Raw genomic sequence first — 14712 nt, 5'->3', positions numbered from 1 at the left:
AGAGGGGCGAGGCCTGGTAGTACAAATGTGAAGCGGGGAGGCGGGGCCGGGCAGGCGGGAGGCGGGGCCGGGGAGGTGGGGTTGAGTCCTTGTTGTGCCGCTGAGGAGGGAGAGTCCCTCGCTCCTCTCCTCTCACCGCTCGCCCGGGGTGGAGCCGTGACCCTCCCGCCCCCCCCCCCCCCCCCCCGTCGGCGGGCGTCTGTCGGCCTGCCCGGCGGCGGTTCCTGCTGCCAGCCGCGCGGGCTGTGGGGGCCTTCGCGGTGCCCCCGGCGTTTTGGCGGTGAGGGGCTGTGGAGCAGCACCCCGCGCTGCCCGGTGCCCCCCTCACCCCCCGCAGCTTCGGCGCTGTGTCCTCCTGATCGTTGGCTGTGCGCCTGCACGGCGACGGGCCTCTGCTTGGGCAGGGAATTTTTACAGCCCGTAATTTTCCTGTTAAATACGCGGATGCCTGAGCCTGTATATGCATTTAATTCCGTGTAGGTAGCGTTTTAAAGAACTGATACCGCGTTAGCGCCAGGCAGGGCAGCTGAAGTAACAGTTCCCACCGTGCCTGAGGTGTGATTAAGGCAAAGAGGCCTGTCGCTGGTGTCCGTCAGCGGGGCCTGGGGGTCCGTGGGCCGCTTTATGCTGCAACCCAGACCGAGAAACAGCAGCGGCAGCAGCTCCAGGGGCCGCTCGGTCAGAGAGGCCGCGGCCACGAGCACAGCTCATCCCGGCCTTTTGGTGCTGGGGCTCCGGGATGAGCGGAAAAGCAGGCCGTGATGCCTGCTAAAGCAGTCTGCAGTCAGCCAGAGGGCTGGTGACTTCAAACGACGGGCAGTCCTCATAAAGCTGTGCAAAGCTGTCACAGCACATCCTGCTGTGAAGGGTTTTCGTTGAGCAGCATGCCAAAAACAACACAGGTGGACTGGAAAAAGAGGAGTTTCTCAAGTTCTGAGGGAGTGTCAGGCAGGATATGTATCCAGATTCTGGCTGTGCTGACCTTGCCTCTCAATACAGAGTTAGAAGAGGTTATTTTTCTGAGTTAAAAGGTTAAGCAGCTTGTGGTGGATCACTGAGGGTATTTCACTGGCACGAACATGATGCTTCTGGAATAAAGGAGTTTTCCAGAAGTAGGGGCATCTTTTTCCAGCCATGAATAACACTCATGTAGGGAATAGCTTCTCTGTGCAGCCTCTCCATCTTTGCTCCCTGTGCCAGGCCAAGATTATCTCTGAGGAGAGAAAAGCATTTGTGGAATACTTCTGTGGCCAGTTACACTGGACAGGAGAAGCAACTGCCAGTAGTTTTTTCCGTGTCTGGGGAACATAGTGAGCAAGATTGAGATGATCAGAGAAAGTCCTACACTACAAACTGTGAGGTTGGGAACCTGTGGCTGTCTGGAAAGTCTGGAGAGGATAGTCATCCATAAGAAGAAGAGATGAAATTACATCCCACAACACTCTGTGTAACCTTGTGGTGTCTCTTTCCACCAGCCCCCAGGTGATGTGTAAGAGTGTACTGGGTCTGGCTGGGATGGAGTTAATTTTCGTTGTAGCAGCATTGTATGGTGCTGTGGTTTGGATTTGTGACTAAAACAGCCTTGATAACACACCTGTGTTTTGGCTATTGATGAGCAATGCTTGCACAGCATCAAGAGTTTCTCTTTTCCCACTTGGCAACCCCCAGCAAGTAGGTTGGGGTTACACAAGAATTTGGAGGGGACACAAGGACAGCTGACCCAAACTGACCAAGGGGATACTGTATGCCATACAACATCATGCTCATCAGTAAAAATGGAGAGGAGAAGGATTTGGGGAAGGCAGCCATTGCTCAGACTGGCTTGGCATCGGTCTGCTTGTGGGAGGTGGTGAGTGATTGCCTTTGCATCACTTTTTCCCCCCATTCCTCTTTCCTTCACTTACTAAACTATCTTTATCTCAACCCATGAGTATTCTCGCTTTTGCTCTCCCCATCTTGCTGGGGTTGGAGGCTGGGGAGGGGGGGTGAGTGAGATACTGTGTGGTGCTTAGCTGCAGGCGGGGGTCAAACTGCCACAAAGTGAGAAAAGAAAAACTCAAGAGCCTCTCTGCTGTATGTGCAGTCAGGCTTCCACAGAGCTACAGCATGTTCCTGTACTCAAGTATCTGCACATACGTGCATCCCAGCACCTGGTCTAATCCACTCACTGCATCACCCCACTCTTTGTCCCAGGGCAACACTGGTGCTATGAATTGTCAAGGGACGCATCATAGCCAGGTGAATCTGAACCACACCTGAACCAGTGCCGAGAGGAATTGGTGTGTGACAGTGGTTGGAGACTTCTACAGCGTGCGGAGTCACCCAGCTACTGACCTTACTTGCTGCCTCACGTGCTCTGTTGCTTGCAGGGAGGTTGGACTGGGGCCGTTGCAGAGAGCACGGAGGCAGGTCTGGACTTTGGCCTGTTACCACTGGCCTGCTCATCCATGTGCCCACCAGTGATACTGTCACGGGAGACCTTAACAAACCAAGAGCGGCTGCAGGGCGCTGGAGCCCCGGTCCTGGGGGACACTCCAGGGGTCCTGCCAGTGGAGAGGAGGGACTTGGGTAGGAGGGCACCCAACCTGCGGGTTAACACCCAACCGCCCAGCCGGTGTTGCAGACAGAGCTTTGGCTTTTATGCCCACGGACGCCCTCTTTGAGGAATGGGGAGTGCTGGGGAGACACAGGGTGCCACACGGGGCTGGGGCAAGAGGAGGTTTTGCAAGAGGCTTTCCAGCCTAGCTAGGAGGGCTTGAGCCTAGGTTCTCCAGGGGATGGTGACCAAAGCCCGAAGAGAAGGGGAGGCACAGGGCGCGGGAAGGAAGGGCCGGGTGAAATGGGTGCGCAGGCTTTTGTTGGCGAGCTGCAAGGGGGCACAGCAGGAGCTGGGCTTGGCCACAGCACAGGTAATGCCCTCGGTGGCCAGGGCGCACTCCCACAGCCCTCCCACTGAATAGGGAGGGCAGAGGAGGTGTGCTGACGACAGGGTCAACTGACTTTGCCGGGCAAGGCAAGGTAATGAACTGGGTCATGGTCCATCCAGAGAGCCCAGTCAGGAGAAGAAGGAGACGGGGTCAGCGTGTCAGGGCCCGGAGTGCATCCCTCTTCTAGGAGTTTAGTTGGCTAAGTTAGAGTTTAGGTGGCTGAGTCCAAGTCCAGCTCCTTTGCTGGTAAGAGCTCTTGGGAAGAAAGCTAGGAGCAAGGGCCTGTCCCTCCTTTCCCTTGGGAACTGTTTTTAAGCAGAGGCCTTGCCGCTGGCTCCTGCTGTGTTTTACATTGCAGCTGTGCAGCAGTCCTGTCTATGGCTGACCTTGTACCTGCACAGTCTGGACCTTGACCCAGAGCCACTGGTTCGGCTTTCTGGCTGACCTTGGATCTGCCTCGTCACTACGGACTTGCTGGGGGGCCGCTGGGCTGCACGTGACGCGCTGTCTTTGGCCCTCATCCTGACCTGGACTTGCCATTCTGCATCGTGGCTCCTTCGTGGTGAGGCCACTGCTTGCGCCTGCCTTGTTATTGCGTTGCGCTCCCGACCAGTCTTCCGTGGTGGAGCAGCTAGCCCTCACTGCTCTCTGACACAGAGGCAGGGCTGCCGACAAGGCTGCGGTGTAGGCCCAAGGTCCGCTCAGCCATGAGTGAGGCATGTGCAAGACTACAGCCCTGGACTTGAGGAAAGAAGGCTTTGGCTTGTTGAGGGACTCTGGTAGGCAGTATCCCATGGGAGTCGCCCTGGAGGGCAAGGGAGTCCAGCAGAGCTGGTCAGTCTTCAAACGCAACGTCCTCAAAGCACGAGAAGGGTCCCTCTGATGTGTGGCAAGTCTAGCAGGCCCGGCAGAAGGCCAGCACGGATGAACAGAGAACTCCTGACCGAGGTTGACAGCGCAAAGGAAGCGCACCGAAGGCAGAAGTGGGGCCGGGCCGCTCTGGAGGAATGGAGCCATTACCTGAGCGTGGTGAGATGGAATCTGGAAAGCCCAAACCTCAGCTGGAGTTGAAACTAGTGAGGAACGTGGAAAGCAACACGAAGGACTTCTGTGAATACATTGGCAGTAGAAGGGAGCCTCAGGAAAAGCGGGCCCTCTGCCAAATGGGTCGGGGGACCTGGTGACAAAGGACACACAGGGTGCCTTCCCTGCCTCGGCATTTACTTGTGTAAGGTCTGCTCTGAGGCCTTAGGTCCCCGAGCTTAGTGTCAAAACCTGGCAGTGGTGTGGAGACTACGTTGGGGACCAAAAGGCAAGCTGGACACACGCAAGTCCACGGCTCCACCTGAGATGTGGCCAACGGTGCTGAGGGAGCTGACCAAAGTCACTGCAAAGCTGCTTTCCTCTTTGAGAGGTTGTAGTGAGCAGGGGAGGTTCCTGATGATTTAGGGAGGCATATAGCACATCTTCTCCCCGGCAATCTCTCCCAAAAGGCAGGAAAGAGCCCCCGGACAACTACAGGCTTGTCAGCCTAATCCCCGGCCCTGGGAAGATCACGGAGCAAATCCTCACAAAAACTACTTCCAGTTGTACGAAGGACAAGAAACTGACTGGGAAAAGACAGCACAGATTTACCACGGGCAAATTATGCCCAACCAACCTGATAGCTTTCCGCAGTGTGCCAAGTATTCAGTTGAATGCACGGAGAGCAGCGAGTGTTGTTCACCTGGACTGTGGTCTCTTTGCCACAGTTTCCCATAGTAACCCTGTAGCCAAACGGTTGAGGTACGGTCTGGAAAAGTGGAAGGCAAGGTGGGCGCGTAACTGGCTGGACTAGCGGGCTTAAGGGGTTGTGATCAGCTGTTCAAACTAACTGGCAGCAAGTTTACTATTTGCATTTCTTGGGGACTGATACTGGGGCCAATACTGTTTAGTGCCTTTTTTAAAAAAGACCGCAGGTCAAGAGACATGGTCATGCCGTGCCACAGGTTCCTTCTGCACTCCTCTCAACCCACCTCAAACTCCTGTTTGTCTCTCTCAGAGAGCTACCCTGCATACTTTCAGATGCTGTTTGAGGCTACGTGCTTGTTTCTTGCCTGCCCTAAGCATACTCTGCATGCAGTGGGGGTTCTTCTAGTCTGCTTCCTACTTTCATGTCCCTCCAGTGGTACTGAGTGTTCTCCTTGGACTCCTCTGCTTCTTTCTTGGTCTTTGTGAGGCTACTCTTTCCTCCCTCAGCATTCTTTCAGTCCTTCTGTATTTTTTCACCTCTCCAAGCTACTGTATGCTCTCTGGGTCTCTTTCTTGCCTAATTTTTTCTACCTTTCTGAGGCTAGTCTTTGTTATCCTTTACATTTGCAGGCTTTATGCTATTTTTTTACCTTCTCTGAGACTACTCTGTCTTCCTGAAGTTCTTTCTGGCTCTCTTTAGTCTCTCAGGCTCTTCAAAGCTGCTTTGTTCTCTGGGACTCTCTCAACCTCTCCACTTCTTCCCTAGCATCTCCAAAGCTGCTATGGCTGCCTTGCAGGCTTTTCAGTCTGTTCCTTCCTCTCACTGAGGTGACTTTGGAGCACTTTCAGGCTTTCTGCTGTATTTCCACCCCCCCACTTTTCTGAAGTTAAACTGGGTTTTCTGGGGCTGTTTCAGTCTCTCTTCAGGGTTTGTGACATCTCAGCAGCTACTCTTTCTCCTGGGACTTTTTCAGCCTCCTTGCTTGTTTCTTCCCTTTTCCAAGGCTATTTTCTGTTGCTCTTTCAGCCTCTCTCCTTCCTTAGCAGCTGCAGGCATACTGTCCTAGGGGTCTTTCAGAACCTCTGCTACTTTCCTGTTATTGTCAAGGTCTCTGGTGTGCTCACCATGGTTCTTTCAGGCTTTCTACTAGTTTCTTTGCCTCTTTGAGGCTACTCTGTGTTCTCCAAATCTTCTACAGATTTTGGCTCATCTCTTCTTTGGTGCTAGTCTTTGGGGCACTTTCAAGCTTTCTGCCTTTTTTTTTTTTTTTTTGGTCTTCTCTGAGGACACCCTTGGTACTACTGGGTACTCTGGAACTCCTTTAATATCTCTGATACTTTCTTGTTATTGCTGAGCCTCTTCGGTATTCCCTGGGGAGTCCTTTGCCTTGTCTGTTTGTTCCTTGGCCTCTTTGACACTGCTACATTTTTTTTCCTTGGGCACTTACAGGCTTTCTTCTCTTCTTTGAGGCTACTTTATGTTCTCTGAATCTCTTTCAGACTCTCTGTTGCTTTGTTGGCTTCTGCTTGGCTCCACTGTTTCATCTGGGGATCTTTCAAACCATCTTCAACTTTCCCAGCATTTGGAGGGCACTTCTGTGATCTTTTTCTATCTCAGTGTTTAATCAATTTTCACAGTTTCTCTGAGACTTCTCAGTGTCCTCTGGATGTCTTTCAAGCTCTCTACTCTTCTCTTCGACTATTCTGTATTCTCTGGGACACTTGCAAACTCTTTCCTGTATTACCAGGCTCTCAAAACCAATTTGCTGTTCTTTGGGGATCTTTCACACCTATTTCTGTTTTATTAGAGTATTGTTTTGAAGGAGGATGAGAGAGGACGGGGGAGGGATCTTTTCAGAGATGCAAGAGCTTCAAGAGCTCTGGACTTCAACTGCACTGGAGTTGGAATAGATCTCTGTGTCACCTTTTGGAAATTTTTTTTTTGGTGGTAGTTGGGGTTAGGAGAGAAATGAGCTCAAAGAGGCACCTTTTAAAAAATCCTTTATTTTTATATCATCCTAGTAAAAATCTTTTATATAAAGGCGAAAGTAGGTATTGCATAGAAGAAACACTGGTGCAAACATCACCTGGTGGGAATGGCATGTTGTTTCTTAGTGTCTACTATCTACTGCACAACAGATGGCTAGCCCATAGGCAAACATCTCCAGGTTTCCCCCACGCCAGCTACAGGATGAAGCTGCTCAACACTATGGAAAGAGATGATACCAGAGTTATGTGTGCCGTATTCCATGCTGCTCCCAAGAACCATCTGCTGGGAAAACCCCCTTTTCCTTCTTGCCTTCTCTATGCCCAATACATTGCCCAAGAAAGACCACGAGGATCAGTTCGGCTGCCCTCTGCTTGCACCTTTCCTGTGTGTGAGTTTGTATTTCATGCATAGAAATGGGGGGTGAACACAGGATAGGAGAGTTGGCCTAACATGACCATAGTCCAGGAACTCAATGCATGACACATACAAGGCATCTTCTGTCATCTTGGAGACATTTATGCCATCAATTTTCTCATCTCACATGCTACTTGGCTATGGGCACTTCTTTTGAGTGCCCTCCACTTGGGCTTCCTATAACTAACAGCCTTGGTACCACCAGGAGGGAACAGAATTCACTGCTATCACTTCAACAGCTTTCAAGTAGAGGTTCTTCACGCAATTGTCCTATTATGTCTCTACTTAAGTTCTGCTGCAGCTTCCAAGCGTGAAGCACAGTGAGACAGCAGGTATGCTACAGTCTGAAGGAACACTCAGAGAAACAGCACATTCACACACTTGAACTGTGCTTTCATGAATTAGAGATACAGAGAGGTATGCATTTATACAAATCAATATTTGTGTATATTAAAGATACTTTTACTCAGTATCGGTTTTTATTTAAAAACATGCTAAAAACTTATAGTTAAATAATCAGAGTGACATTTGGGGAAAACACACAGACAGCCACCCACCAGCATAAGCAAAAAAAGTGCATACATACATGAGCCAAAGCTCCCCTTGACCAGTTTACAGGACAGTTAGTGCCTTCTCTGACAAACTGACTGATGCAGCCTCACACTTTCCAGGGCTGTTTTTTGTTGCCTGGAAAATGGCATTACTTTCCTGCCCCTTTCAGGATGTCTGTCATCACCTCCCACATCAGAGAGTCAGCTAGAGACACAAATCAGCCCTGCTTTTGACTCCCTTCCTGTAGGTGGCTTCATAGAGATGAATACATGAAGCTTGTGTAACTATCTCACTTAATACTGTGCTTAAAATGCCAAAAGTAGTCATAAAAAAAAGATTTCAGGATCTATGCTGCTAGATCGAGAAATGGAATGAAGCATTCTAGAAAAATAAGTTTGGATGGAAGGCAAAGTAGCTGAGTTTGCAACTACACATTTCATCTCTGAGTTACTCATAAACATTTTTTTATTTCCTTATTACTTTCACTAATATATTTTACCATAATTTGTACAAAAACTGACTGCAGATTAAAATTTAAGATGTGGCAGGTACCACTGTGCGACCCAAAAGGACAGAGATGATGCTCCTGCTCAGCCCTGCACCCTGCTCTTTTTGAACACCAGAGAAAGCTAGAGAAAGCTAAGCACCTCTGCTCAAAGGGAGAATGCAGTGGAGCCATCAGATGAAAATCATCCTGTCTTTTCTTGCAAAAATGGGAACGCATCTTAGCAACTTCGGATACAGTCTTACATGTAGCAGCAAGTACATTGGGCATCAGGGCCCCTTCTTCAACATGGAACATCCATCTCCAGTGGGGCTCAGATGCACCTGGTCCCAATTTTTGTTAGAAATGGAAGTAAAACTGGATTCAGTTTCTGTGCTTTCCCTCTGCTTCTTCCCTGACTCTTTCAAAGGCAATCCAAGTGAAATAGCTGAACCCATATGGCATTGTCTGCTTCAGTGGGAAAGAAGAGCCCTGTGAAACTTTGGGCATTGTGCTCATATGGGCAAGGGCCATACTCTAAGAATAGTAACCTCCTTCTTCACTGCAACACCCAAATTCATCTCTATCTCCCACACATTCACACTTCTTCCTGTCACACTGATTTCATAGGAACTCAAAAAAGTGACACATAGGCCACAAAAAACACTATTGCTGCCAGATGTACAGATGCATGCAGGACCTACTAGGAAGATAAACAGGGGACTAAAAACTCCCAGGTATGACGTGGCTCAACAGCTATTTCAGCCCACAAGGAAAAGATAAGGTGAATGATACAATGTAAATGATACCTTTTAAGAGTTTAAAGTATAAATACTCAGACTGGACATTAAGAGAAAACTTGTTTACCAGAGGAGTAGTTTGACATGGCATGGCTCTGAAAGGCACAACATCTCCATCCTCAACAGTTTCTGAAACTCAGCCCAATAATGTCACAGTAAACCGCACCTCACATAGAGGACAGTACCCCTTTGAGAGTGACATTGGATGAGGTAACCTCTGAAGGTCACTTCTGACTGCTGCCAATACAAAAAGCAGTGTTTCTTTCAGAGCTGAGTCGAGCCCTGACTGGCGTTAAATCAAACATCATCCAGTGTCTGAGCCGTTCCTTCTTCCTTCACAAAACAGCAAAAACCTGGAACAACTGGCAAATGGGGACTGCCTGCAACGAAGCAGCATTCAAACTAGAGAAATACATGTTCAAGTTTTCTAACAGGAATGTTGGTAAAAAAAATGCGTTGCAGCAAGCTCTGAACTACCCCATTGGATGGACTTGGCAATTCGTCAGCAAGAACCAATACTGTACTGAAGGTATGACAAACACGTACTGTCTCTGAGTGCTGTTTTGGAAATTGCCCCTTCCCTGCATCATCCGGTCACCTTTAATCCAACCGCATTTTCCAGCTCAGGGAGACAGCTGTCATCTGCCTGAGGAACCCCTTCAATGAAGGGTATGCCACAAAAATCTTGCCATCAAATTGCCATCCCCTTTCCTCATATCCAGCAGCATTCCATGCCTTGGGCAAACTTTTTGAAACAGACAACACAATCTGTGAAGTCTGCTGCCAACTGGCCAGTAGGTCAGACTGCAATCTCTCGCCTTCGTGCCAGGGAGCAGTAACTTGCTTAGTCAGTACTTTTAGCTTTCAAAGCAGCGTGATATCAAAGCGGCCTGACACTGCTTTGGGTGAGTAAAGGCATTGGAACTTTGCCTCACAGGAGTAGGAAGCTCACCATCTGGTCCACTGGGAAGGCATTGCATTCCATCTGAGGAAAGAGCCTCTGATTTGAAAGGAACCACCTTTGTTACAGTAAGGGCATCAAGGCCCTGATAAAGGTAGATGATGCCTCCCCATGGACTTGAGAAAAGTTACATCTTTATTTGCTCGCGCCAACTGTCAACTCTGAAAAACTTGTCCTCTGGAGATCGCACAGTGGTTCCCAAATTAATGTACAATACATGTGTAAAACCAAAAACAGTAAGAAGTTATAAGTCAGGCAACTAAATTCTAAGCTATATCCATCATAATAATCATCATCATCATTATCATAATAAAAAAGTATACACCGTAAGGTACAAGAAGCTGCAAAGCAAAGCAGCTCCAATTCCTAGGACTCTCAGTTAGAGTGGCTTTTCCGAGTCTTCCAGTAAATTGGACATGAGGGTTGAAAACTTAATGGAAGACTTTGAAGAATTCTCCCTTGAAGTTGAACACACATCATTTTTGCACATATAGCATGGATTAGTAGAGCAAAACATGTTCTTAAGTTAAGAAACATTCTTAAAGCAGATCTATGATTTCGTGTAGAAAATCCATTTGTTTGGGGGGTTTCCCCCCTCTTTGGCAAATAAATGGCAAATGTGAAACAGACAAAAAAATGAGTCAAATAACAAGCTGTGGTAATAACCGGACAAGTAACAACAAAGTAGATCGGTCAATGGGACGGATTCCCTCAGCAGGGCTAGGCTTGATACTCTCTGAGGTCATTCCTTTTGTTCATTTTTATGATGAGTCAGAAGGGTTGATGTGATAATGTTTCAGAGGCTTTAGGCATCGTATTTTTTGCCAGTCCTGTGAATCTGCTGGAAGAGTGTCATGGAGAAGGCCATGCCAAGAATCTGAAGGAAAACAAAGAATAAGGGCTTCAGTACAGGGAGGCTGCCAAAACTGCACTGCTGACCTGTGTTCATGATCCAGCTGTAGTTTAAAAAGACAATCTACACTAGCCATATCTCTCAAGCTTCAAACTGATCAGTAAACTTGGGTCTGTGCTGTTCAGGCACACAGTGATGTCCAGAGATGTATCTGTCAGAGCACGGACAGAGGCAAAAAGCTCTCGGGGCTCTTTGTCATACATGCAACAGTTTTTCAGAATCAACACACATGAGTCACTCTTCCTTTTTACCCAACAACTTGTGCTTGTTTAGCCAGGTAACTGTAACTGAAAACATCAGATTCTGGTATGCTCCCCCAAAAGTACAGCAGTGATACAGGAACCCCAAAACCTTAACAGATTATAATGGATACTTCTGCATTTCTTTTTTAAAACACGTTAACCTACTCAGTTCAGTGCCCGTGATTTGACTCATTTTGGCAATTTCTAGAACTTGCTTCCAAAATTTAAATAAATAGTTCTCTAAGGGACAGCATAAGAAATGCCTAAACATGGGAACTCCAAAGTGGTGCTCTGAAGTCAAAATGCAGGTAAGCAAAACCCCACCGTAGCATGTCTGCTTTGCGGGACTGACTACTGACCTGCTTCCTTTCTGGGCAGATGGCCTTAAGTGAACTCATAAAACAAATCTGACATTTTTGAAATCATGATAAAAGTCAAAGCGGCTGAGCACCACTTTTCACAAAGCAGAATCAAGAATGCTGACAGCAAATCAAAGCCATGTTGACAAACGTCATACAAGTATTACCTGCATTATGAGGATGCACATCCCAACTGAACCGAGGACATGCTTATTCTCATCGAACCAGGTCATAACTCTCTCATAACATCCCTGAAATGATGAAAGATGAAAATTGAAATCCCAAGGTCATGCATTCTTTCATGTGCATTCCCTCTATTTTCTTCCTTCCCACCCCTCCCTAAGCCTTGTCCTGGGCAAAGTGAGCCTTACCGTTTTCCACACTAATTCGGTGGAGTTCCGTCCACAGTCTTGTGAGTTTTCCGTACAACATCGGTCTGGGACAGTGTTTTCTCCCAGCACTGGGTACCAATCCGTAAAGTCATTCACACCACAGCATTTCATCTGTGGCAAAAGTAAAGGACTAATAAATTAACTAGCACAATTTGTGACTCATGCACCACCACAAACTTTTACTTCCACTAAACCACTGCATATTTTCAAAAGGGCTGCCACACTTTTGCATTTTTAAAGTGCTTTGTGCTCAGTGATCACTAAAACCAAATACTTAACAACATTAAAAAAAAAACAAACAAAGAAAATAAATGGTCCCATGCCTAAGGTCTGTTAGTCTTCTTGTCACAGAGACATGAGCCCAAACACCAAAACCTAAGGTAATCTGCCCACAACTGCTGAACAGCAAAAGCCTAGCTGCCAAAACTGCAGTTCTACCTATGCAGTTCTACCCCTGCAGGTTTCGCTGCTTGTCCTCTGTTTCAGATCATCTCTGTGCCTGTGATAAGCACAGAGGATCTCACAGAGAGGTAAGCATCTTTCACCTTACAGAGTATACTTTGATCCTGGGTTTCACAGTACTCCCCTGGATGTTCAAGAGTGCAAAATCAGAAACAAAAGCCTGCATTATCCAACTTTTAGACTTGGCATTGATGCCACAGACTGCAGCCGCCTTTATGGTCAAATTGTTATTTTTCTTCTACTGAGAAAATACGTTACCTCTGCTTGAATAATATTCCATGCATTTTTCAGTCCAACATTATTTTCTGAATTGTATAGCTTCATACCTTCTTTCAAATCCTTCTTTGCACTCTCACTGACCTGCATCACATAAAAAATACAGAAAGTCAACGCACTGCTGTTTAGAGGAAAGGAACAAATGGTACAGACTTGCACATAGAATATACCTCCCTTACCTTCCCTCACCACAAGCTTAACCTGGGTAGAAAAGCTCCATCATAGCTTCAAGACTCTCACAAGTCAGTGGGACCTTTCAGCACCTGCCAAGGCCTAGTCTCTCCCTCAGATTGCAAAATACTGGATTAATTCTCGTGAGACAGGAGACCAAACAGCTTCCCCTCTACTAAGATTCCATCACAGAGTCATCATCTGATTCAAACTAACTGAAGAGAGATCAGCAGAGATCTGCTGAGTTTACTTTTAACTGTGCCAGAGACAGCTGTTGGCAATACCCACAGCAGCCTCTCTTGCCTGTAACCTATGGCCTACTTTAATTTGCTAATATCATTAACACCAGAGTCCCAGCCTCCCAAACTTAACATAGTTATCCCTTGCACAGGTTCAGGCAGGGTATAATAAATGGCCAATACAAAATCCATTGAAAAAGGGCATTATTATTGTTCTCCTTGTGCGGACAGGCTTGTAGGATTTATGATTTTCAAATGTGCTCTTCTTTCTTCAGAGGAGGAAGTTGGAATGCTCAATGGGAGATCTGAGATGTCCCATTTCTTATATAAATTTCAGTCTGAGCCCAGAGTCCTGGGTAGAATGTACCTTGGCTCTGACAGCAGTGAGCTGGCAGCAGAGAAAGGATTAACCTATGGTTCCTGGCATAAAGGTCAACTATATTATAAGATCTGTTTCATCCCTCTTTGACATCCCATTCAAAACCAGAAGTTCACCACAGCTCCCTGAAAGTGGCAGGCATCATAATGACAACCTGGGAAGAGATACAAATCTGGTAGGAGCTCAGTTTTAAAATCAGTCTGGACATGCTCATACTGTAAGGCTCTGTCCTGTGTTTAGCAGTTCTCCAGTTCCCCAAGGATATTTCCAGTCTTGCCAATCTGACAGGCCAGCCAGTTGTGCCTACTTCACTTATGCTCTACTAGAGAGCAGATTCCTACAGATGGGCTTTATGAGAAGCTGCCTCTTGATCTGCCCTGCACCCTTGTCAAACTCTCTGGGACTGCCCAGTCAAGTGACACAGCTGGTGGCATCTGGAATAACCTGTGAATATCCCAGGCCTCTCTCCTCTGGTCCTGTTCAGGGTTGGCCCTAAGAAGCTAAGCAGGTCTTCAGCAGGACCTCCCACAACCCAGGTCCACAAGATGATCAGCTTCTTGCAGAGACATCAAACAGCCATGTTGAAGGCTATCTTAGCTTTTAGGAGAAGACTAAAAGGGAGGCCCTGGACCATGGTTTTATTTCAGGGAGGAAATTGTAAAGCTCAGGGGGTTCTTCTCTCCTGTTTGCTTTCCTTATCACTTCCTCCTCCCCCTGCAGAAGCAGTTTATAGAAAACAGCCAAGATCTCAAGGTTAAACCTTCACCAAAGTGAAGAGCAAGGAGAACCCACATATCTCCATCAGAGAAAAGCAAACTGAACATGGTTTACATGCTAGTACAGATAATTAATCTATATGGCATATTTGCTTACCTTGTCCATATAAACAAAGAACAAAATGAGTAATATCAGCTCTGCCAGGAGAATTATCAGCAAAACGATGAAAAACTAAAACAAAGAAAAAACAGACAGTGTATACACACTTGCCAACTAGAGAACAAACCTGGGGCTGCTAGAAACACTGAAGACTATAGACCTTGTCCTCTAAGCCTTTCCTTTACTGCCAAACCCATGCAAGTTTGATTTCAAACTATTCAGTTATATTAATACTATATTGCCAGTAAAGTTCCTGTAGGTCTCACCATCAATGAGGAAGCTCACTGTCTAGCACTCTCTACATCTTAGGTTTTGCCCTACTACCAGCTTGCAGGTTTCAGCAATGCTTTTGTCTTGCTTTTTTTGGACTGCTGTCACAGCACGCAGCCCTGGTAGTCTCTTTCCTTCACACAGACTGTAGAAGAGATGCTAAACCCATCACCACAAAGACCAATGGGACGTGCCTTAGGAGCGATTCCCTAGCAGGTGGGCTTTAACCACATCTGACTGCCTGTTGGAATAGTCATTGTTTTACTCAACATTT

At 47.3% G+C, this 14712-nt stretch overlaps 1 protein-coding gene across 5 annotated transcripts in view; it reads right to left on the bottom strand.

Annotated features, from left to right (window-relative positions):
* Positions 1-7519: 7519 nt before the first annotated feature.
* Positions 7520-14712, bottom strand: part of TSPAN9 (tetraspanin 9) — a 188808-nt gene continuing 181615 nt past the window's right edge. For all 5 annotated transcript variants that reach the window (XM_049821920.1, XM_049821922.1, XM_049821923.1 and 2 more), the window contains 5 exons: positions 14166-14240; positions 12486-12587; positions 11745-11876; positions 11541-11624; positions 7520-10736 (listed from right to left, as the gene is read on the bottom strand). In XM_049821920.1, coding sequence (XP_049677877.1) covers positions 10665-10736; positions 11541-11624; positions 11745-11876; positions 12486-12587; positions 14166-14240 — 465 coding nt within the window. In that variant the 3' untranslated portion in view covers positions 7520-10664. The remainder of the gene's footprint in view (positions 10737-11540; positions 11625-11744; positions 11877-12485; positions 12588-14165; positions 14241-14712) is intronic.

This window comes from Accipiter gentilis, chromosome 18 (assembly GCF_929443795.1).
Source record: "Accipiter gentilis chromosome 18, bAccGen1.1, whole genome shotgun sequence".
Lineage (NCBI taxonomy): Eukaryota > Metazoa > Chordata > Aves > Accipitriformes > Accipitridae > Astur > Astur gentilis.
The sequence above is the reverse complement of the archived record's forward strand: the minus strand, read 5'-3'. Positions and strand labels throughout refer to the sequence as shown.